Source organism: Solenopsis invicta, chromosome 14 (assembly GCF_016802725.1).
Source record: "Solenopsis invicta isolate M01_SB chromosome 14, UNIL_Sinv_3.0, whole genome shotgun sequence".
NCBI classification, from domain to species: Eukaryota; Metazoa; Arthropoda; class Insecta; order Hymenoptera; family Formicidae; genus Solenopsis; species Solenopsis invicta.
This window is the reverse complement of record NC_052677.1, coordinates 798,632-826,360: the sequence shown is the minus strand read 5'-3', so window position 1 is coordinate 826,360 and position 27,729 is coordinate 798,632. Positions and strand designations below refer to the sequence as shown.

The 27,729-nt window shown below is 31.8% G+C and overlaps 1 protein-coding gene across 9 annotated transcripts in view; it reads right to left on the bottom strand.

Moving 5' to 3' along the window:
• The window catches only part of LOC105206048 (mitogen-activated protein kinase-binding protein 1), a 165,478-nt gene that overhangs the window by 34,100 nt on the left and 103,649 nt on the right, over positions 1 to 27,729 (bottom strand). For 6 of the 9 annotated variants that reach the window (XM_026138089.2, XM_026138088.2, XM_026138090.2 and 3 more), the window contains exons 11-19: positions 25,741 to 25,951; positions 22,070 to 22,319; positions 20,644 to 21,094; positions 18,575 to 18,643; positions 18,044 to 18,154; positions 17,609 to 17,778; positions 17,233 to 17,523; positions 14,505 to 14,661; positions 12,042 to 14,424 (exon numbers count right to left, since the gene is read on the bottom strand). In XM_026138089.2, coding sequence (XP_025993874.1) covers positions 12,042 to 14,424; positions 14,505 to 14,661; positions 17,233 to 17,523; positions 17,609 to 17,778; positions 18,044 to 18,154; positions 18,575 to 18,643; positions 20,644 to 21,094; positions 22,070 to 22,319; positions 25,741 to 25,951 — 4,093 coding nt within the window. The remainder of the gene's footprint in view (positions 1 to 12,041; positions 14,425 to 14,504; positions 14,662 to 17,232; positions 17,524 to 17,608; positions 17,779 to 18,043; positions 18,155 to 18,574; positions 18,644 to 20,643; positions 21,095 to 22,069; positions 22,320 to 25,740; positions 25,952 to 27,729) is intronic. The other 3 variants (XM_039457653.1, XM_026138092.1, XM_026138091.2) reach the window with 2 other exon arrangements.

Here is a 27,729-nt window from a genome sequence, read left to right as displayed (position 1 = left end):
TATCCTTTTCAAATAATCTGTTCACGTATGAAAACTGTTCCAAAGTAAATTCCTTATTTTCTTGAGGAAATTTTTTCCAATTATGCGGAAGGACTTATTGTTTCTTCCCCCCCCCCCCAAAAAAAACTTAAAATTTTTGGCGGATTTTCAGAATGTGTCTTCGAAAAACGTCGTCGCTAGAAATTATGATGTTATTTGGAACGGTTAGTGGCCCGCTTAACAAAGAATGCCCCATATAGTTGTGTAAACATAGGACCGTATTAAGTATCTATTTTGATCTCTTTGCAGTTATTACTGAATGAAAACAATATTCGCATCGCTAATGTCGTAACACAGTCATAAAAAAATTTCTTAAATTACCTATTAAATCCACAAATTATTGAATCCAGCAATAATACATTATTACAGATAGGAGCTCAGTTCCGGGCATTATTCAGAAACTATGGCATTTGAGCTAAATCGCCATGGTCATTTTCCTTCTGTCATCCTAAATAACTTTGCTGGCTAATTTCATCAAAATCTATTAAGTCATTTTTATTTCGTTTTCTTTTGGCCTAATTTGTGGTCACCTTTATTGAAATTTTAATAAATGTGTAATAAAATTTAAATTATATTTTATTTAAAAAATTACTTTCTGTTTAATGATAAACAATCAACACTTTAACAAAAATAAAATAATATTGTAATAGCTTTCTATAAAAATTTAATATTATGTAGTAAAAAAATAAGACAATTTTATTAAAATTGTAATAAATTTTTGATGAAAATGCAATGAAATATCACATATACATTACAAAGATAAATTAATGATATTTTAGTGAAACTAATGAATTTTTGAGGAAGTTTTAATGAAACTCATAATAGTCTAAAATAAATATAAAATTCTACAAAATGTCATAAAAAATTGATCAATATTTCATTAAAATTGTTTAACCAAGACTATCTTGTTATTGATAAAAAGATATATACAATATAAAAATAAGTAAAATTGATCATATATATACTATATATATGTATATATATATATATATATATATATATATATCTGTGTGTGTGTGTGTGTGTGTGTGTGTGTGTGTGTGTGTGTGTGTAACATATTTAATCATTTTTCGCAATGTGCAAGAAAATCAAGTCCCCAAAATAATTTTAATTTTACAAATTTTCTACAATTAATAACACTGTTATCTGACTTAAGTTTCTTGCACAAAATAAATCATAAAATAAAATAAAAGCAAGGATAAAATAATGAAGGAAGAAGGAGGATAATGTTGTAGTTTAATGAGAAAAGCATGCAATTGCGTTCCGTGCAAAAAAAGATATAAAAATATTAACAGTCTTTGTACAATTTAGAAAGCGTTCAACTGAAAAGTAAGATGCTGTCGCCTTGAAATAAAATTGAACATCACGATTGTACATAAGCAATAAATAAGTGGACGATTAACTAAGTATCTCCTCGAAGCAATTCACTTTTGTATCTAACTACATATAAAGGCAGTTAAAAAAATAAGGGAGATTTAAAAAAGTATGTTAAATATTAAAATACAAGAAAAAGATATGTCAATCTTTAATAGAGTCTCTTCCTCCTCGTTCTACACAAATAGTCTAATTGATTGACGTTATCAGAATAACATTTATTTAATTGGTTTTCAGCTCTATTATTCATATAGCAAAAAATACAATATAACATTTGGAAAATGTTTACAACAGGGGAACAGCCTCTAACGACCTTGACCTTAACATATCAATAGGAAGATACTGACAAGCACACCTACCCCAGTATTACACTCCGATTTTGATGAGCTTTGAATATGTTGTATTTTAGGTCAAAATAAGAGACACATATTTTTTTATACGGGCCCATACGCACTTTTATTTAATTATTTAATTATTTTTGGAACATAGGAATGGCGGAATAAAACTTCATCTTATATCGTTGAATTCCTAATAAAATAAGCTTTATTTTGCGTATAAAAAAAAAATTTTTTTGAAAAAAATAGGTATGTGGTATGGGAAAAATATAAAAAAATTAAAAAAAATTTTTTAAATCACTTTTTTAAAGTACTTTTCAGGCCATTCAACTTTCATTTAGAACATGTTTCTCTATCTTTTATAGTTTCGACAATATACGCTTCAAAAGCAAAAAACCAATTTTTTTCAAAGGGGTGTTTTACTCCCTAAAAGTGCGTATGGGTCCGTATAAAAAAATACGTCTCTTATTTTGATCTAGAATACAACATATTCAAAGCTCATCAAAATCGGAGTATAAACGCTTGGGTAGGTTTGCTTGTGAGGACATACAAAAGGTTTTAAGTAATACTCACTTTTTATTAAAAAAATATTATTATAGAAAAAACGTTTTTTTAAATTTTTTCAGAAAATATTCATTTTACGAAAAAAATGTTAAACGAAAATGAAGCTCGCAATAAGCTTTATAAAAAAGGTCATATACATATTTTACCTAATTTTAATACTTTAGTCGTTATAGTAGAAAAACTGTTTTGCGTGGAAAGCCGAAAACCCATATATACAAAGAACGCGTTGGCAGGAGAGGGGCAAAGCCCCTCCCCGTATTTTTTCTAACCTAACCCATCCTGTCAATCGGTTCACTAATTATGGGTGAGTGCGGGAGGGGGTGGGCCATAATTTCAAATCTAATTGTAAGATGTGATCATTTAGATATCCTTGGCCAAATTACAACTAAAATAGGGTTAGGTTGAGTTAGAAAAAATACGGGTGGAGGTGCAGGAAAAATGGCAAAACTCCTTCCCCGCTCACGCGTTCTCTGTACCACATAAGTTTCTTAACTTATCAACAAAATAAACGATTTAAAATGAAGTTAAAGGAATAAGACTCGTGAAATAGGTAATAATAGTAACAAAGGCGGCGAATACGAGTCAAGCGCGGTAGACGGTGCGCAAAAGTAAATAATCTGTAAAGATTTCAGATATACATAATTTATTATTAAACGTTTCGGCTCATTCTTCGAGCCATCTTCAGTAACAATTCGAAGGCGCAGCTGAGGTTGAGGTGAAGGGCTTCCTCATCCGGAAGATGTAACGCTTATACGAGTTGTTAGGCTCGAAAATCGGAACATGATTCGGACTATGGCAGGAAAGTTATAATGAGTACTAATTTAAATTAATTGTAAAATAAAAACTCACCTCAACGTCAGTAGTTGTCCATGTACAAAAGAATTTTGTCAGCGCAAATAACCACATGTCAAAAGGCGTAAATAAATAAGTAATTGGAATTGAGACAAATCGAGAACGTCTTGTCTGTACAACGGTCAAACTTGAAATGAGAAGGGAACTGGTGCTGCCGGTACGAACAGATATCCGGAGAGATAAACAAACATACAGATGAGGATAAATAGATAGCAAAACAAGCTATAAACTGTCGACAATAGATAAATATGCGTGGTGTAAGAAATCCGTGTCAGATTGTAAATTGAGCCCGTTACATTGTTGTTTAATATATAAAATTTCAGAAATCAGTCGCTTATGATAAGATTTCTCATGATCGAGAACCTTAACGCCATCCCAGTCGAAATCATGACCGCACTCAATCCTGTGGTCAGTGATAACGGACTGAGAAGAGACGTTTCTGCGAATATGGTTACGGTGTTCTGAAATGCGGGTTTTAACTTGTCTGCCAGTTTGTCCGACATAAGACGCATCGCAATCACGACATGAGATCTTGTAAACAACGTCCTTACAGGAAGAAATTGGAAGAGTATCTTTTTGAACCTTAATGAATCTACTCAATTTATTTAAACTATAAAAAGCGGTTTTTGAATTGGAATTTCTAAAAATATTTATGAATCTTTCTGAAATTGAGGGAACATACGGAACGGTGAACCAAGAGATTTTTTTTAATTCTTCAGATGTATTGTCAAGTAACTGTTTTTTTGATCTCCCCACGAAAAGGCATCTGAGTCGTTCTCGAATGATTTTAAAAATAAAGTCAAGAGGATAGTCATTTTCTAAAAGGATGCTGACGGTGAATTCCAAGTTCTTCCTGTGATATTTCGGGTGGGACAAAAGAAAAACTCGGTCGACAAGACATATGACAACGCCGCGTTTCTGTGAGACAGGGTGCCAAGAGTGGAAATTAAGGTATCGCCCCGAAAAAGTTGGCTTGTGATACCAATCAAACTCAACAGTTTTTTCGTTCAGGATGATAGTGGTGTCCAAAAAATTCAACCTTTCGTTTCCAATTTCAATGGTGAATTGTAATCTCGGGTGGAATGAGTTAAATTTATCTAATGTAAAATTCACCATGTCTCGAGGAACCGCCGTGGCGATATCATCAACATATCGAAGAAAGAAGGGTACTTGGAAATCCAATGCACTTAGCACCTCCGTCTCAAGGTCCTGCAGCACCAGGTCCGCGATGATAGGAGACAAAGGAGAGCCCATGGGCGTGCCAAAGTTTTGTTTGTATGTAATATCGTCAAATTTAAAATACGTTGATTCTAAGACGAAGCGTACGGCATTCAGAAATTCGGCTTTAGGAATCTTGCAATTTTTTGAGATATATTCCCATCTATTAGAGATACTGTTAATGGCTAACTCGATTGGTATATTAGTAAAAAGGGATACCACATCGAGAGAAATAAGAATAAAGTTATCATCAAGCTGTGCACCGGAAAGCTTATTCACCAATTGAAAACTGTCCCTAACGTGGCTGTTTGCCTCCGGTACGCTCTTGGATATTGTCGTGTGCAAATAACTAGCAAGATCATACAGTGGACTGTCAATGGAGGATATAATAATTCGTAGAGGGTAACCGACTTTATGCAGCTTTGGCAACCCATAGGCTCTCGGGAGTGTCCCATCACTACAATAAAGTGTTCTGTATTTTACATTGGATATATAATCAGAATCTCTCCATCTCGCAAGAAGCAACCTCGACTTGCTTGTTATTTGTCGGATAGGATCTTTGGCAATTTTTTTGTATGTATCTTCGTCTGACAGTAATGCAGTCATTTTATTTTTATAGTCAAGACGATTCATGGCGACAGTAGTGTTGCCCTTATCTGCTCTAGTAAGAATTAAATCGGGGTTATTAGAGAGAAATTCTTTGGTTTTGGAAATGAGTTTGAAAAATTCGGAGTTGGAAGCAGAATGGCTAGAAAAAGATTTTAATTTGTTAATGATGGGAATGGAGTGGTTTCTGATTTCTGAGCGTGTGGAATCCGGTAATTTTTTAATATTGTTCTCAATGCTCTTGATGAACTCAAAAAGAATATTTTTATAATTATTACAAGGAAGAGAGAAATTGTCCCCCAATTGTAAGAAGCACTGAATATCCTCGGGGATGTCTGTAGAAGACAAATTGGATAGCCATTTATCTCTTATGGAGGTGAGGGAAGGGCTCGGTAAATTGTTATAAAAAATCTGAGGATCTAAATTGATTTTATTTGTTGAAAGAGTGTCAAGGTCGGACGTGGTGGGAGTGTGTGAAAATGAGAAACTGTGGGCAGAGATGGAAGGAGAGGAAATCGAGTTGTGTGTATCAGGAATATTGTAATAATATTGGATAGGCAGGAGTTGTCTGTGTTTGAATTTGTTATGTTTTTCTAATAACCAGGAAATTTTTTTGTTCATATTTTGATGTTGAGTGTTATAAAAGGATTGTAAAGAAACATGTTGTTTACGGAAGAAGGAATTGTATGTTTGGAAAGGCAAGCAATTCGAAATGCCACGAGCGAGACGGAAAATGCGCAGACGAGAGTAATTAGTAAGCCTACATGTGTCATTAATTTCGAGACGTAATGTTTTCATTATAAACATGTCAATGTTATGTTGGAATTTCGTCTTTATCTTCGGATGATGAAAGACCGGTTCGGAGTTATAAATATTGTGTAAATGTGTAGGTACAATATTGTGAGTTTGGCAAAATCTTAAAAATTTTTCTCTTAAAGTGCATTTGATATAGATCTTATTGTATTTGATCCAATCTTTGAGTAGCGATTTTGCATGTGGTCCAAAAACAGAATGTATAAAGTTAAAGAAACCGTTGTGAGTATGATAACGCATTGTTTCAGCCTGCGTAAATTGAAGTTAAAGGAATAAGACTCGTGAAATAGGTAATAATAGTAACAAAGGCGGCGAATACGAGTCAAGCGCGGTAGACGGTGCGCAAAAGTAAATAATCTGTAAAGATTTCAGATATACATAATTTATTATTAAACGTTTCGGCTCATTCTTCGAGCCATCTTCAGTAACAATTCGAAGGCGCAGCTGAGGTTGAGGTGAAGGGCTTCCTCATCCGGAAGATGTAACGCTCATGTTCCGATTTTCGAGCCTAACAACTCGTATAAGCGTTACATCTTCCGGATGAGGAAGCCCTTCACCTCAACCTCAGCTGCGCCTTCGAATTGTTACTGAAGATGGCTCGAAGAATGAGCCGAAACGTTTAATAATAAATTATGTATATCTGAAATCTTTACAGATTATTTACTTTTGCGCACCGTCTACCGCGCTTGACTCGTATTCGCCGCCTTTGTTACTATTATTACCTATTTCACGAGTCTTATTCCTTTAACTTCAATTTACGCAGGCTGAAACAATGCGTTATCATACTCACAACGGTTTCTTTAACTTTATACATTCTGTTTTTGGACCACATGCAAAATCGCTACTCAAAGATTGGATCAAATACAATAAGATCTATATCAAATGCACTTTAAGAGAAAAATTTTTAAGATTTTGCCAAACTCACAATATTGTACCTACACATTTACACAATATTTATAACTCCGAACCGGTCTTTCATCATCCGAAGATAAAGACGAAATTCCAACATAACATTGACATGTTTATAATGAAAACATTACGTCTCGAAATTAATGACACATGTAGGCTTACTAATTACTCTCGTCTGCGCATTTTCCGTCTCGCTCGTGGCATTTCGAATTGCTTGCCTTTCCAAACATACAATTCCTTCTTCCGTAAACAACATGTTTCTTTACAATCCTTTTATAACACTCAACATCAAAATATGAACAAAAAAATTTCCTGGTTATTAGAAAAACATAACAAATTCAAACACAGACAACTCCTGCCTATCCAATATTATTACAATATTCCTGATACACACAACTCGATTTCCTCTCCTTCCATCTCTGCCCACAGTTTCTCATTTTCACACACTCCCACCACGTCCGACCTTGACACTCTTTCAACAAATAAAATCAATTTAGATCCTCAGATTTTTTATAACAATTTACCGAGCCCTTCCCTCACCTCCATAAGAGATAAATGGCTATCCAATTTGTCTTCTACAGACATCCCCGAGGATATTCAGTGCTTCTTACAATTGGGGGACAATTTCTCTCTTCCTTGTAATAATTATAAAAATATTCTTTTTGAGTTCATCAAGAGCATTGAGAACAATATTAAAAAATTACCGGATTCCACACGCTCAGAAATCAGAAACCACTCCATTCCCATCATTAACAAATTAAAATCTTTTTCTAGCCATTCTGCTTCCAACTCCGAATTTTTCAAACTCATTTCCAAAACCAAAGAATTTCTCTCTAATAACCCCGATTTAATTCTTACTAGAGCAGATAAGGGCAACACTACTGTCGCCATGAATCGTCTTGACTATAAAAATAAAATGACTGCATTACTGTCAGACGAAGATACATACAAAAAAATTGCCAAAGATCCTATCCGACAAATAACAAGCAAGTCGAGGTTGCTTCTTGCGAGATGGAGAGATTCTGATTATATATCCAATGTAAAATACAGAACACTTTATTGTAGTGATGGGACACTCCCGAGAGCCTATGGGTTGCCAAAGCTGCATAAAGTCGGTTACCCTCTACGAATTATTATATCCTCCATTGACAGTCCACTGTATGATCTTGCTAGTTATTTGCACACGACAATATCCAAGAGCGTACCGGAGGCAAACAGCCACGTTAGGGACAGTTTTCAATTGGTGAATAAGCTTTCCGGTGCACAGCTTGATGATAACTTTATTCTTATTTCTCTCGATGTGGTATCCCTTTTTACTAATATACCAATCGAGTTAGCCATTAACAGTATCTCTAATAGATGGGAATATATCTCAAAAAATTGCAAGATTCCTAAAGCCGAATTTCTGAATGCCGTACGCTTCGTCTTAGAATCAACGTATTTTAAATTTGACGATATTACATACAAACAAAACTTTGGCACGCCCATGGGCTCTCCTTTGTCTCCTATCATCGCGGACCTGGTGCTGCAGGACCTTGAGACGGAGGTGCTAAGTGCATTGGATTTCCAAGTACCCTTCTTTCTTCGATATGTTGATGATATCGCCACGGCGGTTCCTCGAGACATGGTGAATTTTACATTAGATAAATTTAACTCATTCCACCCGAGATTACAATTCACCATTGAAATTGGAAACGAAAGGTTGAATTTTTTGGACACCACTATCATCCTGAACGAAAAAACTGTTGAGTTTGATTGGTATCACAAGCCAACTTTTTCGGGGCGATACCTTAATTTCCACTCTTGGCACCCTGTCTCACAGAAACGCGGCGTTGTCATATGTCTTGTCGACCGAGTTTTTCTTTTGTCCCACCCGAAATATCACAGGAAGAACTTGGAATTCACCGTCAGCATCCTTTTAGAAAATGACTATCCTCTTGACTTTATTTTTAAAATCATTCGAGAACGACTCAGATGCCTTTTCGTGGGGAGATCAAAAAAACAGTTACTTGACAATACATCTGAAGAATTAAAAAAAATCTCTTGGTTCACCGTTCCGTATGTTCCCTCAATTTCAGAAAGATTCATAAATATTTTTAGAAATTCCAATTCAAAAACCGCTTTTTATAGTTTAAATAAATTGAGTAGATTCATTAAGGTTCAAAAAGATACTCTTCCAATTTCTTCCTGTAAGGACGTTGTTTACAAGATCTCATGTCGTGATTGCGATGCGTCTTATGTCGGACAAACTGGCAGACAAGTTAAAACCCGCATTTCAGAACACCGTAACCATATTCGCAGAAACGTCTCTTCTCAGTCCGTTATCACTGACCACAGGATTGAGTGCGGTCATGATTTCGACTGGGATGGCGTTAAGGTTCTCGATCATGAGAAATCTTATCATAAGCGACTGATTTCTGAAATTTTATATATTAAACAACAATGTAACGGGCTCAATTTACAATCTGACACGGATTTCTTACACCACGCATATTTATCTATTGTCGACAGTTTATAGCTTGTTTTGCTATCTATTTATCCTCATCTGTATGTTTGTTTATCTCTCCGGATATCTGTTCGTACCGGCAGCACCAGTTCCCTTCTCATTTCAAGTTTGACCGTTGTACAGACAAGACGTTCTCGATTTGTCTCAATTCCAATTACTTATTTATTTACGCCTTTTGACATGTGGTTATTTGCGCTGACAAAATTCTTTTGTACATGGACAACTACTGACGTTGAGGTGAGTTTTTATTTTACAATTAATTTAAATTAGTACTCATTATAACTTTCCTGCCATAGTCCGAATCATGTTCCGATTTTCGAGCCTAACAACTCGTATAAGCGTTACATCTTCCGGATGAGGAAGCCCTTCACCTCAACCTCAGCTGCGCCTTCGAATTGTTACTGAAGATGGCTCGAAGAATGAGCCGAAACGTTTAATAATAAATTATGTATATCTGAAATCTTTACAGATTATTTACTTTTGCGCACCGTCTACCGCGCTTGACTCGTATTCGCCGCCTTTGTTACTATTATTAAACGATTTAAAATATTTATGAATAAAGTTTTATAACTTTTTTAACGTTTTAATACTTTTTTATGTTATATTTAATTAATATATACATTATTTAGTGGATATATATACAATATCGACCGCTTGTGAAATTTTTTGTGTGACAAAAATGTTATACGTAGTTAAACACCCCGTCATTAATAGACTGACTGAGACAGGATAGGTTAAATTACAAAAAATATGGGGAGGGGGTGCAGGGGGAGGAACAGAGCTCCTCCCCCGATCAAGCATCTACTTTTCACGCAAAACTATTGTAAATTAAAAAGAACTTATTTTTAAACAGTTTTTCTACCATAACGACTATAATATTAAAATTAGGTAAAATATGTATATAACCATTTTTATAAAGCTTATTGCGACCTTCATTTTTTGTGTAATACATTATTTTATAAAATTAATATTTTCTAAAATAATTAAAAAAAAACTGTTTTTTCTTTCTCTAATATTTTTTTTAATAAGTGAGCATTACTTAAAACCTTTTGTATGTCACTCAGTATCTTTCCATTAATTACATATGTCAAAGTCAAGGTCGTCAAAGATTGCTCCCTTGTTGTAAATATTTACCTAACATTTCAAGCAATATTGCAATATTGCTGAAATATGTTATGTTGTATGGGGTATTTTTCTTCTTGTACATTTAATACTTAATGTACTTTTTTTCAAAAAGTCCATTTTAATATTTTAATTACCTTTGTATACATATACATATATTAGGACGTAATATGACAGTAATATCATAGCAATATTATCTTTCCATAGCAATATTACAATAAAGAATAACATGAATATTGTTGAAATATTACACATATTAATATTCTCGTATAACAATTATATTCTTTTACAGAATATTTCAGTAATATTGCAAAATTATTGCATTATTATTAAAATGTTCAGTGTAATATAGATTAAAATGTCCGCTAAAATAAATCACAATGGTGATACAGTATATCAAAATCCATAATTCTATTATTGTAATATTTATGTGATATTGTTTTAGGGACTAAATAATTTTAATACTTTTATATTATAAATATATTGGAATTGTGTTATTGTACATAATTTATTTTTATTTCAAAGTCCAATTTTATAGCTCATCTTCAAAAGCATTATTTCATCATTACTTCATTAGATAGCTAAAAATATTCATAATGCTGCCATCAAGTATATTTGTCGTTATCTATATAAAATTATCTAAATAAAGAAATGATTTTATCTCATCTTTATATAAATTATTACAATGTACATTATCTCTATCTCTTTATTTTAAACAAAAAAAATGTTATCTTTTTTAAATTATATAAAGTAATATAAACAATTATAAAGTATTAATTTTTAATTTTAACTCTCAAGTTACCATTAATCCTAATAAAAAAAAAATTTTTTAATAATGGATTATACGAATCAAAATAATGGGAAATTCGTAGTTAGTTATTAATTTTCATCCTAATAATTTCAAAAAGAAAGTTATTAATAATCCCACTAAACATAATATAATACAAAAGGGTTAATTAATTTAACCAATAAAAAAATTCCAATAGATGTTTCTAATTTATTATAATTAGGTTTTGCTTATCAATCACTTTTAACAAAAAGGTCTCTTAATTTTTTATGAATTTGTTAAGGATGTTTAATGGCACTTAGCACATATTAACAATAACATAAAGTCAAATATAAAGTAGTTACATAATTAGATTAATTTTTGGATTTAAAATCAATCCGCACAGTGAGGATGCGAAAATATTATAGTTACACAAATCTACAAAAAAATTTGCAGTCAGAAACTAGACATTATTTTCACTAAGAAAAATGTAACGATTGCACTGGATGGATCACAACATTTAAGAAAGATAAATGGCATCTTGAGTGATAGAGACACGTATACTTAAAAATAACATTAAAAAATAACAGTTTGTCGCGTTTTATATAGACTCTATATAATGCGTTGTAACAGCTCAGTAACTACGATAGAAATATTACATTGTAATATGTCGCAATGTAATTTTTTCTATAAAATTTCCATAATATTTTATTGTAATTTGTAATATTATAACATTACTATGATATTATTGACATATTACGTGCTGTATAAGATACGATTGAGTACATTTACATCAAAATAGGACATATGGAAAAACAAAATAATATCTTCTCTATAAATAGTTTAATCGCATTGTAAAATTCCTATTTTATTTTGGGATACGACTAAAACTTAATAACACGTAGAAAATATATGCAAGCATTTTCTCATTCGATACCTGCATAGGGATGCTTCGTGGAAAGTATCGTTTGACTGATTGTCGGCAGAGTTTTCGTCCATTTCGTGTGACTTGGGCACCGCGACGCGGGCGGCCACATTCTCTTGGGTGAATTGGTGCAACTCGAGGCGGACGTGGAGGAGCCGCTCTCCAGCAGCGATCGGTCTATCGCCGACATGTCGGCGCAGTCACTGTCGTCGCCACACGAGTGAAGCCGTATATCGCGTCTAATCGCGCAAAATCTACCGTCACGTTCGGCCTCCAACTTGGCAAAATTCTCGTTGGTCTCACGACTCCCGTGTGTCAGTCGCAAACACCTCTCCGTTTTCGTCAAGTACTGCTTCTGTCTCATCAGATTCTCAAATTCCTGCGAAAGCAGTTTCACGGTGCCTTCAATCGCGCGAGTTATTCGAAGGTCCACACTTGGATTAAGATTATTGATACTTTCGTTGGTAGGCGGACATTTGTCTCTTTGCAGGTCACAAGTGACTTCAGTGGGCTCCAGTGAGTCGCAAGTTTCGTATATATCTTTTGCTGGAATATTGTTCTCAAATAAATTTACTTGGTCCTTGTTTTGAGATGTACATTGTCCCTCCCTTGTCTCGTGTATCTTCATTATGTGATGATTTTTTGTTGAATGCGACAAGTCGTTCTTGTCATACATCAGTTCGTCTCGCAATGTACTATTTTTGTTGGTATGACAAGTCTGTAGACTGTAGAATTCGCCTTCATTGTTTTTATTATCGTCAGATTGCAATGTGAAATTTGCAGATTGCAAGAATTGTTGTATTACTCCCGAATCAATCGAATCTTGCTTCATCTTCACATCGTCCTGCATAATCTGATACTCGGTATAATTGTCAGAATTGGCGATACTTTGCAAAGCAGGTGACGAGGGCGGAGTGTCAACGTATTTCCACGTCGGTCTAGTTCTATTACGCATGCTCTGAGTACGAGATGAGTTTCTCTTAGGTTTCGGTGGTTTGTGAGCAACAAAATTATTTAAGATCATCATAGATTCCGTAGGTTTCACGGGTACTCTTAGGTTAGGAGCAGTTTCCGATCTGCTGCAGATCGTCGCATCCCCGTCATTCTTGCGTTCATTGTCAAAATTAAATTCACAGTAAAGGTGAGTCTTCAGCAACGCGTTGTCCTCCGGATAATTTGCATCGTTCCTTTCCTTGCTGATTCTAGTGTCCTGTAAAGACTTCGACCTAAATACCGTTCTGTATACGTTTTCATTAATAAAACTTTGCGTATCATCATCCGTAGCATTACCCGCATTGTTGGGATTTCCACTATAGGTCTCAGAATTCTGCCTTTTTCTCTTGTAATGCGAGTCGAACAGCATCTCCAGAGGTGCGGACTTTACCATAGAGTCCGAGTCATCGGTCAACACGCTCTCCGTGCTCCGATGATCGGCATTTTCGCGTAACGGAAAATTTTGATAGTCCGATTCGTCAGTTAATATGCTTTCCTGACTTCTGCCTTCCTGAATCCTGCGTCGAGACAGAAAGAAGCTCGCGCTGGAGTGTCTGTCGTGATCGTAATCCAGGACTTCGGCGCTTCCTTTAGAAAATGACTCGACGGAAGCGTCCGAGAGTATGCTCTCTTGAGAACCGGTTAATATTCTCTTTTGCATATCTTGATAATTTGTATAACTTCCGCAATCGTTCATGTGAACGTTTATTTGATAATCGCTAACGCAACGTCGGGGCGGATTCTTGAAATCACCTTCCAACGAATCGTCGCTGAAATTGCCGTTTCCTTCGTCAGCATCGTCGATGGTCTCTTTAAGGTTCTCCATATTACGCTCGTTCATAGCGGGTAAGCTTTCGAAGGATTTCGCAACGTTCTCCACATCCTTCTCGTTATCATTCAGACCGATAAAGTAACTGCAGGATCGTCTCTTTTGAGCGAATCTTGCGAACCGACTTATATTCTCCTTATACTGCTCCTTTAGCAGCTTTAATTCCTCGCATACGGGAGATTCGGGCAAAGATTGATTAGCCTTATTCAGGGACAGCTTATACTTTTCAGTTTTTTTCAATGTCAATGTTAACGGACGACTAAGGGTCGTTTTTGCTCTCTCATTGATACACAACATAGTTGGACTTTTCGACAAGCGATTTTTGTTTGGTTTCGTTTCTAGCTTAAGTAACGCATTCCCTATACCCTGAATTTTGTTAGTGGATTGCTGGGATTTAAACGCGGATTTTGGATTTAGCATAGGTTTGCAGGGATTAATCAGTTTTGAAAATTGATTTGGTTGACTGGATCTGTTACCTGTGCCGAGTCTGTTTGAACGGTGATGCTTCTCCTGTATACGACTGCTCAAATCGGATATGCTTTGGCTGGATTTCAGTAACGATTTATAACCGACCTGCGAAAGTAAGAATCAAATTTTATTGCAAAAATTCTCATGAAATATTTCGTTCTTCTTACATGCAGATTATTACTCACACTTTGCAATTTTCTTCTGGTCTCTTCTATTCTCCTTTGCAACTCCTCTCGTTTCTTCACAACATCAACATCGCCTCTCGCATGCTTCGTCGTATTAACGACCGCTGCATTACGTATTTTGGCACTGGTGTTACCACCAACTTCACCACCACTAAGTCTATAACAATCCAAGTTAAACGGTTATTAGTAATTGTTAACCTGTACAGTACAAAAAGATTGCAGTAATATTATAGAAATATTTTATTGTAAAATTGCAACATTGCAAAAATATTATAAAACGTTGCTGCAACATTTCACAAGCAGCAATGGTAAAGTGTCAGTCTTTAGAAATGTTATTGCAATTAGAAATAAAAATGACTCAATCTGGTAACTCAATAACTTACTCAATAAATTACCCAATAATAATTTTGAAAAACTGGTGAAATTAATTTAGAAACTTCAGAAATAAAAAATTTTGATATAAAACTTAAAAAAAAAATTTAGTCTTTAACAAGTAAACATCTTATTTAACTCATAACTTCCATAAAATATTGTATATTCCTTCACTACATGTAGCACATAGTAATCAAGAAATTAGCTATATAGTAATTAGTGAAACTACAAATAAAAATTTTTAATTAAGATTTTCAAAACAAAAAATGTGAAAAGTGCAATACAATCTTAACTTACATTTTCCATGCCATTTTGCTTCATAGATTTACAGTATCTTCATTTATTACCTTAATAATTTAACGATTATATAAACTGTGATATGTAATTGAAAAATTTTAATTCAAAGAACACAAACAAAAAGACATTTATAGATGTAGAAAAAAGGGGGAGTAAGATGGCATCATTAAAATTAGTCGATTTTTTCCTAATTTCCGTGATAACGTAAAAATAATATTTATTTTTTCAGGTTCACTAAAGCCTTGTTTATCATTTGTATTAATTAAAATATGTTAAATTAATTAAAATTTTTTTAAATTTAAATTTTATAAAGAAATTTGTTAATTTATTACATAATTTTTTTTTATAATTTGTTAATTTTGTCATCTTGCCCCTATATGCAGGTAATGTAACATTTAATAGTTAAGATAATAAGCAATCAAATAAAGTTAAAAAAATAAATAATCCTAATATGACGGAAAATATAACAAATTAAAATAACGAATACGGCAATACTGGTTGAAAGCAGTTTTTAGTGCTCAATAAATTTTTTCTAGTTGAATTTATAAACATTTACAAGATTTCTCCAAACTGTGTGCTGCAATTTTGCCAGACTTGAAACTCAGCTTTTGAAAAGAAACCCGCGAATGTAGTATCATCAAATTTAATTGCTAATCAATTTAATTAATTTTTTGATGCTTGTACGCATATCTATTATCGCCCCTAAAGTTAAAAATGAATTTCTTATAAATAAAAAAAGATTTATTATAATATAATAAACTTATTAAAATTGTGATATACAGGGTGACCCAGAAAATCTGCCCATACCCTCATGGGTTGATAGAGCAAGTGAAACTGAGATGAAAAGTTCTTTACCATTTTTCATTATTCGCAATAATTACCGAGATAAAAATTAGTAAAGCTATAGGCAGTCACGGGTGGCGGCGCGGTAAGAAGAAAGAAGCAGTCATTGTCTACCGACCAGCGGGCTGACGCTCGGCTGCCACACACGCAAAGCCGCGTATGTACGTGTCCCGAACTTTACTAATTTTTATTTCGGTAACTATTGCAAATAATGAAACATGGTAAAGGACTTTTCTTTTCAGTTTCACTTGCTCTATCAATCCATGAAAGTATGGGCAGATTTTTTGGGTCACCCTGTATATTGCAATTAAAATTCCATTACAATAGTCACTGTCAAAAAATTAATGCAAAAATACCACCTTGTTCATTCATGATGTTTATCTTTTTATCCACAATCGTGTTTATTTATTAAATATAAATGTTACAATTACAATATGAAAAAATAAAAAATATTAATACGTTATTGAATATGTTTTTAGCTATATAATATTATGATTTTATAAAAAAATGGAAATATTTACTTGTCATTCTTTATAAACAAACATAAAAAAAATACATATAGGTGCAGACAAAACATATTTTTTATTATATTATCCAGTTTTGTAGACAGACTAAAATCAAATTATGAGAGATTTATTATTATCTAAAATTTTTAATCTTTAATCTTTTCTCATCATTTGTTATTAATTTAAAAAAATTAACAATTTGTCATCTTATCCCATTTTTCCTGTTGTATCAAAATATTCTAATTGTGCAATTAGCATGCAATTTATTGAATAGGTATAAAGATAATAGAAAATAAAAGTAATGATAAAAATACCGACTAAATTCATTAAAGTGACTAAATAATAAAAAAATAATAACATTAGCGTTATAGCTAGAAAAAAGAAATAATCGTTACCAAAACAATAACAAAAGCAGCGTTACAAATAACACATTACTTCCCTATCCTGATTCCTGAAAGTTATATGTGTTATTATAAAATAAACGAATTATACGTGTTATTATAAAACAATATTATTAAAATATTAAAAACACTAAATATTATCTATATATATTATTAAAAACACATTACATATTACATTGTAATATCATTGTAATATTGCATTGCAATATTTATAGAATGTTATTGTAAACTTTCTGTGACGTATGATTTTTTCAATCTTTTTGTACTATATGGAATCATATAATTTTATCTCATTAAATCTTATTTTACCTTCCGTGAAATTGAGAGCTAATACTCGTCGTTTTTACACGATTCGGTGGCTCCTCTGCGCCACTAAGCGATTCGAAGGCATTCTTTAAATATTTTTCCCTGTGACTCTGTTTAGCGAGCGGATCAAAACCCTCCGAACTAGCTTCAGATAACATAGATAATGGATTTCTCTCTGCACTGGGTGTCGATGCTCCACCTTCTGAATCAGACTCGTCTTGACTGCCAGATGCGGTCAATTCACTTGTCCGCCCGTTCTCCGCGTTCTTCAACTTCTTTTGACGCCTTTGCGATCTGTGCATGCAAGATGTATACTATTCGATAAAAAGATTCGCAATATAATAAAAAAAATATATTATACGTAGAATCAAGAACAAACCTTCTGAGCTCTTCAACATCCATCGCATTAACAGTAAACTGATTTGACACAATATCTTCTGGCGGGGGATAATACATTAATCTATGATGTGATTTTTCAGAACCAGTCGTTCCGTTTTCTCCTTCGGAATAATCTTCGATGTCACCGTCGTGTTCAGTGCTTTCATGATCCTGAATGACATACATTTTTTATAAGAATAAATGACAAGGCGTAATTTATTAATGATACAATTGGTAATTAAATTAAAAGCATAAATAACACATAAGTTATAACGAAAAAAACAATGTCAATTGAAGATGTAATATCGATAGAAATACTGTTTACATAGCGTATAATATATTTTGATATACTTTAAAAAACAGATTTATTTAATCATTTCACAAAGAAATTATTTTTAGATAATTTTTTTTTAATGTTTCAGGCTTTTAGATATACCTCAAATTTAAAGCTGCCAAGACTGCTATCGTCGGTGTGATGACGACTTCTTGATTGACGTGTCAATTCCGTAATATTGTTACTTCTTACTGTCACTTTATCATCAATTACCTACACCGATGATCAAAATAAAATGTGAGCAATGAAACAAATACAATAGACTATTGATGCAATTCAAGTTAACAAAAAAAAAAAAAAAAAAAATTTAAAATTAAAAAAGCAGATACAAAACACAATAATCAGTTAACAAAGGATAGGTTTTTCTGATTTTTGCAATCTTCAGCTTATTCAAACTGCGTATTCGTCGGACTTGAAATACAGTCATAAAGCTGGAATATGTAATGTTAATGCTTCAGAAGCATTTACAAAATCCGCCTCTCAAAAAAAAAAAAAAAAAAAAAAAAAAAAAAAAAAAAAAAAAAAAAACTAAATAATTTTAATGCAAAAAAATATTCAATGAACATGAGTCTGCTATTATAGAAAGACAATAACACATGCAATCAAATAATAATCGTATAATTTTATTAATACCTGTTTTGATTCAGTTTCTATTTCTCTATTGCTTTTGGGACAAGGCTGAAATACACCTTCCTCTTCTTCCTAAAATCGCAATTAAATGTTAATATTTTGTTTTCAAATTAAAAATATAATAATCCATGAGAAAAATACATAATATTATTCAATAACTAATAATCATTCAAAAAGTAACAATATTTGAAAATTTAAATTGTCACGTGTTTAAAGGAAAGATCTTAACTTAAAATAACCAAAATATAAATTTTTCTGATAAAAATAAATTAAGTAAATTATTTCCCATACAGCACAAAACATTTCAGCAATGCTGCTGTAAGTTTCAAACATTTCTGCAATATTGTTAATGTTGTAAGGTTACCGCGATATTAATGAAATGCTGCAGTATTGCTATAATATTGCTCCAATGTTGCAATGCTGCTAAATTGTATTAGATTTTGTACTATATGGACCTGCATGTTTTGAGTTACACAAAATTTCTTTCAAATATGTGCAATGTCTAAAAAATAAAGATGTTAAACTTATATACTTTTTACAAAGTGGTGCGTGATTTCGTCTGAAAATGATTGATTTATAATCAATGGGTTACGGGTTCAACCCGGCTGTTATCTTACATATATTTTTCGAAATTGGATCAAAGTTTAAAATCTGGAGTTGTATCAGTCCTAAAAAATTGGGGACGTATAATAACACTTCTTTAATCCAATAACCATCTGCATTTGATAAAATTTAAGATAATAAAATAATTTTTATTAAATAACACGGTAGTTTTTAAACGTAATTCATGTTTAATTTTTAGCCAACTATTCATTTTTAAATAAATTACTATTTAATTTTAAAGAAATTTATTTATAAAACAAAGAAGCTCTCTTAATTTCAATACCAACTTATAAAACATAAAATTTGTATTTTGAATTTATTTATCGGCAGAATTAAAAGCATAATATGTGTTTAATATATTATTTTATATATAATATTAATAAATATCTGCATTATTTCTTTAAAAAAAGTTACATTGTTACAAAAATTGAATTATATTATTAATGAAATTTGATAACACGTTTGGTAATATATTGGAATATTTGATAACACATTAAATAATGTTGGTTCTGATTTGACAACCTATTAATCTGTCAAACCTGACCTGACTAATGTTTAGAGATTATAAATATTGTATAAAAAGCACGAATTTTTAATAAGTATACAAAAATCATAATAATTCTTTTCCAAAGAGAAAAAGGAAAATTTGTAACTGAAAAATTACACGCGTTTTATTTGTTGTCACCATTTCAGAAGGTACTTAGAAAAGTAACATTTTCTTTAAATTTAAGCATTGGAGATCACTTTTCTAGTAAATTATACAATGACTTGCTTATATTTTATAAACTATTTGTCGAAAAATTACTTAACATTAATAAGTTTTTTCTTTTATTCTTGTTAGTATAAAAAATATTGTGTACACATTGACAGATAAACGGTCAATGTGTACACTGTTAGTCATAAGAGTATGGGTTGCGAACAAACGTATTTCATAATTTTCTTGAAAATGATACAGTAAAGCGACTTGAAATTCTACATAAAGGAACAAAATACATTAATAAGCATCTTGGCAAAATATTATAATATAATTATCTTCGAAATATTATCATATATCCTGAAAGATGTAAATAGGTCTAATCTAAGGATGTCTAAAAAGCTAGAATGTGCCAAGTTTATTATGTTTTAATTTTTTTTATGTACTTCTTTGTTTTAAAAAGTACATCAAATCAATTACTACAATTTTTGCCTTAATCTCTTCAAAAACAAATGAATAATAACTTTGTCATTTAGATTTTACAAAATTGTAATTTTATCAAAAGTAACAAAAAACTAACTTTTTTTCAAATCATAATAAGATTCAGAAAAAGATAATCTTATTTAGAAAAGAATATTGATCAAAATGTAACCAATAAAAAAATTTTTTTAATAATTCATATTAGTAAAGAAAAAAACATAAAGGTAACTTTCGCAACTGCATTTTCTCCTTTAATTTGTAATATCTATTGACTTCTAGAATCTTTTTTACCAACCCTTTTGTTAATCATCACTTCTCGACGATAGTCGCTGCTACATTTCGTTTCTGTACCGCTGTCAATAGAGCTGTCCTTTGAGCCAGCACCGCCAACACAGCCATCTGAATCAATAGCACTGCGCGATGAAGGAAATGGTATAACTTCGTCGCTGTCATAGACCGACTTCACAGTGATACCGTCGCCCTGTTGAACTCTTTGTGCCCAACGTCCCTTCGGCAGATCAACACCAAGGGATCTGATATTCGAACTTAGCAATGCACTATCATCAACACTCGTAGTATTTATTTGTTTTTTTGCCCACAATGGTAACTGACCAACGCTAAATCTATAATCCACATTCTGAGGCGTTAGATTCGCATTAGGATCAAGGAAGTCCGGTGGAGGCAATCCAAAAGTTTCATTATTTAATCTCACGTCGATTCCATCACCATTGACTTGGAGTGGTTTCCTGTGAACATATCCGAGAAAAATACAATTATTTTCACTGAAGCCTCGTAAAAGGCACAGAGCATTTTAACATCATTTCTGTAATATTGCTGAAATGTTATATTATATGGATAACTTATGAAGTTAATTTCCCACATAATACAAAATAACGTTGCTGCAACGTTGCAACATTGCATACTTTGCAATTTTACAATGATATTGCAAAGATTTTTTGCAATATTACTTCAGCAATATAGCAGCAATGTTTTAAAGATATTGTAAAAAATAATGCCCAGACTTTCACCTGTACGCAATATGCGCCACTTCCATCAGATAAATGCGGAATTCTATTTCTCATAAGTAAAAGAATCATACAATTAAAAGATGCAACATTATAAAATTTTTTATCAATATTTTAATGAAATAATCCTATAAACGATTTCAAAGTAGAATTCAAAGGCGAAAGTAAATAAAATGTAGGGAAAACCAGGGCACCATGAGCTGCTAGAGTACCAGGAGTTATTCATGGTTTATGAAAATTAAGAATGTTTAAATTAGTATAACTGATTTCATATGGTTGTTAAACTGTTGTCCGTACTTTGTATCTAAATAGCAGTAACCTAGTTCTAGTATCCTTGGATACATTTAACATTAATGATTTTCGTGGTACAAAACTATTTTGCTATTCAAAAAATTTATAATATTGTCTGCAGTGTACACATATTGAAGGCAAAGTTTTATTTTTTTTACATAGCAGATATTCAAATGCTTTCAAAATACAAAGTTTCTGCTTTACAAATGCAAATTCTCAGCTTTACAAACATATTCTCTGTTTTAAAATCATGAATTATTTTCTTATATAATTTTTGTGTTTTAAAGCAGAGAATTTGTATTTTTAAAACAGAATTTGCATTTGTAAAGCAAAGAATTTGTGTTTTTAAAGCAGAAAATTTATGTTTTAAACAAGAGAATTTCCTATTTTGCTTAAATTACTCACTTGCCGGCGCGCATCGCTTGCTGGGCTAGACGAGCCTGCATGGTTACGACCATATCATGCGGAACACGCCACACGAATATGCAGCCGTCACCGCTTGCAGACACGAGATGACGACAATCTGGACTGAAGCGCAAACCTGTCACCAGTTCCGAATGGCCAACCATAGTAGCCATACATTCGCCGCTATAATAATCGTATACGCATAACGTTTTGTCTGTACATGAGGTAGCTACATAAATACCGGACGCATCTAAAATTAAAATTAAATAAAAGATATTTTTTAAATTATCATGGAGATTATTTGAGTAATTTGTAACAAATATCGCTATTTTAATTTTTCCTTTAAATACTGAGAAATCTCTAAGGAAAGAGAAACTTAATTTTTATTCCTTTAATGAAAATGAGACTTCAAGAATAATTAATTTATTATTTTTATTATTCTTAACGTACTAAATTTTCAGGATATAATTATTTCAGGACAATTAAATTTCCCTAATGTTAGAAATCTTATTTCTAATACATGTTTCTGTATCTTTTAACACTTATAATATTTTAAATATGTGTAATATTAATAGCAATTTTTATGATAACATTTTTTCTATTAAATTTTAATGTTTCTTTTCTTCTCTATTTAACAAAATTGTCTTCAATCGATATGCAGATTATGCATTACATAAAAAGCAGCATAAAATAAAGAGAAAAAGGAGTCGTGAAATAGATGTGAGATAGTGAGATACCAGATACCATCATATCTCTTATAATTTGCGTAAAGTCTAAAAAAACCAATTAAAATTACTTCGTTATTAGTCTCTTTAGACATTATAGAATAGCTATTAGTGTTCACTGCGATTTAAAAGTTGAATTTTAGTTTTGCAAGTATCAACGATCTTTATAGATATACTTTACTGCTAAAAGTGGGTGGAAAATTCTTAAAATGTTAGAAACTGTTTATGAAGAGTTATAAAGCATAGAACTGTGTATGAATGGGTAAATTGATTTACAAGGCAGAGGAAAGCGTCATTAAGATCCATCACGAATTTGTTACATAGGGTTAAACAGTTAATGCCACATTTTATGAAAGTTTTGAAATGTTTGCGAAAACGCGTGCAACGTGCATGATCTAAATTGTAGATGGAAAAGAACTGGATCCTGCATCATGACTACTCGGCACTCACTGCGTGTGAGCTTTTTTGCCAAAAACAACATGAATACCATGGACCACTCTCACTATTTGCTTGATTTAGTTTTATGCGACATTTTTTGAGTGAAAATGAATATGCTGTGTAAACATTTTGGAGATGTGAAGAGCATCAAACGTGAAACGAGACTCTTTGGAGGATAATATAACACAATTCTCAACAATAAAAGAAGCATTGGGTTAAGTGCATTCAATCAGAGAGAACTTTGAGGGTGACAACATTCCCATTCCAAAATAAAAAAAATTAGATTTTTGGAGCTCACGAACAAGTGCACGGATTTTTTGTCCATATTTCGTATTATGATTTTGTTATTTTATTAAATATATTATTTTACATATCAACTTTTATGCCAGAATTACTGTTTTCATTTTCTTTCGCATTTCATTAATTTCAAAATATTCAAAATTTTATAATGCTTGAAAAATTTTTCTCCTATTTTGTCTTATTTTGAAAGCGTATTTTAAATTTTCTAACATAAAGGTTTTTGTATTTACTAATTATGAAATCAACATTAAAATTCCAAAATTTAAAATGGCAGATGCAACATGGCAAACCAAAGTAGTGAATTCTGATGTTTTTCAAGGGATTATCTTAAAACTTCGACCGTGGGAATTTCGGAACACAATAAAACGTAAGTGAGACGACTCTATCGATAAGAAAACACATAAATCCACTAGAGTCATAAATAAAGGAAAGAGTTCTTTAATTTCAAATTTGATATTTTTTTAAATGAATTTCGCGTTACCCATTTGTTGTTCAGGAACCACGTAGAAGTACTATTTTTATCAGGATAATCCGCTTGTAACGGGGGCGCCAATGCCAAGTAAAAAATAGATTTTATTCTGTTTTCTTTAAATAACAGATTTTTTTATTTCGAATAATCTACAAATCGAACTTCTTATCAATCTTCTTTCTTAAAAAAGGAAATTGAAAGCATAGACATAATATAAAAATTTTTTGAAGTAGATATCCTACTGTGAATCAAGCTTCAATTTTTTCATAAATATGAAAGCAACATTAATGTTGTAATAGAATAAAAACCACGGTTGAAGTTTCAAGACAATTCCTTAAAAAAATCAGAATTTACTCCTATGGTTCGCCATATTGCATCCGCCATCTTGAATTTCAAAATTCTAATGTTAATTTCGTAATCAGTGAGTCCAAAAACCTTTATGTTAGAAGTTTTAAGAAGACTGTTAAAAAACAGTCAAATGCGACATACTGAATCCACCATTTTTAGGAAAAACCTAGGATGATAGAGCAAAACGAGACCTGGATTAAAATTCAGAGGCTCAGAATACATACAGAAAACCTATACCGATCCGAGTAAATATAAGAAAACTTTTTTTTGTAGATCTGTAAATTGAAAGAGTGAATAAAATGTTAACAGAGAAGTTGTTGCACAATATCAATGTATTACCAATACAAAAGTTTTACTGTAATAATTAATAAACTTTATTAATATAGAATCTAAATTAAAAAGAAAACTTAAAGCATTAAGGTAAATGCTATTTGTTATTTGATACGCGTACTATTACAACTAATTAGTATAATTATTACCATTCCATGGTACAATCCAATTATACAAAATGTAAAAATGTAATTGTAAGAATTTGTTACTCTGATATTGCCACAAAGCCATTCCCCAAAAATATAGAACGAGCCAGTAATATCAAAATAATATAAAGGTAAATCGTGATTAATCGAAAAGCTACTTTTTATTATTTTGGAACCATTTTGATATCATGATGAGTTTCTGTTCTACTTGTGTATGTTATCAAATTTTCTGCATATATTTTAAAAATATTTCTATTACAATATTTTATGTGGAATTTTTGCAGAATACTTCCAAAATTATTGCACATAAAATGTAGAATATTAAAACTTCTGAAAATTGTTCACAACAATCGGCGTTGTATAGATTATTAATTATTTTATTATATAGTATTCCAATTATATATATACATAAATATACGCACGCACGTATATGTACATATATATACAATAAACTATTTTTAAAATTCTTTATTATTAAATAATTATTACTCTTATTATTTATTAAATACTCATAGGTTCAATAAAAATCTAGAAATTTACTCCATCCAGTAAGAATAAAAAAGTAACAGTAAAGTAAAGAAAACAATTCCAACAGTAAGCAGCATGTAAATGTGTTTAAAGACGATTGATCCAATTGTATATTCGTAGTTATAAATTTAAAATTTAATTTAGTGATGTAAATAATAAATGTTCATAAAAAAGCACTAATATTTAAAGAAAATTTAAAAATATGTAAAAAAACAGAAATTTAAATTAAATTACAATTAATGTATCAATGTATACAATTATTTAAAAAACAATATACATGCACCCTTTTACGTGAATTATCAAACTCTTCAGCTATTATTATTGAAAGAATGTTTCAGTATTGTAATAGAACAGCAATTCGTGATTTGCTGTAAGTTATTATCTTACCTAGGACGACTTTAATCAGTGAGCCGTCATCACTAACGGAACCTTTGAAAGTCTTGCTATGTTTACCCGTGGTAACATTATAAACTCGAATATTCCTATCTTGACAGGCAGTTAATACGTGCTTTTGTCCAGAATCGACTTCCATATCGTATAAAGTAGTTTTTCCTTGAGCATTGCGGCCTCTAGCAAATTGCGGCATACCACCTGGTGTCTAAAAATAAAAAAGAAAAACTCATAGTTTTTGGTCAATGTTGAACTCTGTGATTACGTTGTTCAAAAATTATTTTTTGAATAAAAGAATAAAGATAATCGTATCTTAAATTTTTCACTGAATTCCATTTACTAAATTGTTCTAGCATGTCACAATATTGAAAAATTTGCAAAAAAATTTGTATGGGAAAAAAATTAGGCACCAAAATCCAACCTCGATAGTTGACGCTTCTTTATTTATTTGTGTGAATACACTTAAGTAATTTAGTTTAAATCATTATAGGTTATTCCATGTCATTTGAACTAATTTAAAAATAATTGGTTGCTTCATAATTTTTAAAAATTTTGATATTGTAATCACTTATTTATCTATATTTTCAGAGTTTAAAATCTATTAAAAAAAAACTTTTTAACCTTACATTTGCCTGCGGTCATTTTAAATTAGCGGCATACAGCGATTTTTCAATTTTCATGCATTTACATTAATAGCCGTAACTTTGATTTGGACAATCAAAAGCCATTCTTCTCAATTTAAAATGTACTTCCTTTTAGGCAATTACTTTTCCCCGAAAGTTAAGTTTTAGATTCTTTCCGAGGTATTAGTTTTTTCTAAGTTTAGGTTAAAATTTTACGAAAGAGACAAAACACATTAATCAATTTTCTTATGCAAACAGTAGGGCAACCAAATAAATATAAAAATAACAAATTTGAGTTTTGTCTCTTATTTTTTTATAGGTTTTCAAAAATGTCAAACTGAGAAAGTCCAACATTTACCAAAATATATTTAAAATTTGAGTAGCTATAACATAAAAAAATCCGAAGTTTGCAGTAAGACCTTTTTATATACAACACAATATTAAAAATTTGTCAAGGCGATCTACACTGTAAATATAAGAACTGTTTCAAGATCAAAAAATATGCATTTGTATAACTTATATTATAAAATTTACAGAATAAAAAATATTTAAAATATAAGTAATACAAACTGCATATTCGTCGTTCTTGAAACATAAGCCTTGCCTTACATAAAGTCAGAATAAATAATTCAAAAATTAAATTGACGAACAATTTAATAATTTTGTTAACAAGTATGTATAAGATCTCTCCCTTCCCCAAAAAACTGTAAAGAAATTATTGCAAAAATATTACCTCAGGATCCTGACATAAACAAAAGATTGTAAACTTCATAAAATTATTAGGTACCAAGATTTATCGCAGACTACAGCAAGACCAACATTGGGCATTTTCATATTTCGTCGGTCCTATTCTCACTAATAGTACATTATGTACCTCGTAGCCAAGCTTTGTCGTTCTCGAATGAGGACAATGTCTTCAGTACGAGGCGTACCTATGCGCAAAACGCGCTTCGCGCGTGTAGCGTAGCCGAGTACTAAAAACAGCATCAGAAGTCGAGAACGCGCTCGGCTCCATGGTGCATATTGTATTTTATGCAAAGGAAGTACTCTTTTTCGCGTCGCACCGCAGAAGAGTATTCCGTTTGTTTTCTGTTCCTGAACTCTCTAAATAAGTGTACACTTAAAATGAAATAGATAGATGTTTCAAAGTTAGCGAAAGCAAGAAGGAACGTTCCAGTCTAGTGCAGGAACAGAAAACAAGCCTATTGTAACATCTCCAACTATGTGCGTGATGAAGAGAGATCTGGAGGGGCAAAGCCCCCCAGCGGAGGTCCAGGAGGCGAGGCCCCTGGTCAGGGGAGGGGTTTGGTGGGGGGGGGGCAAAGCCCTCCGACTCTAACAAAACTATTTCTAATAAAACCAC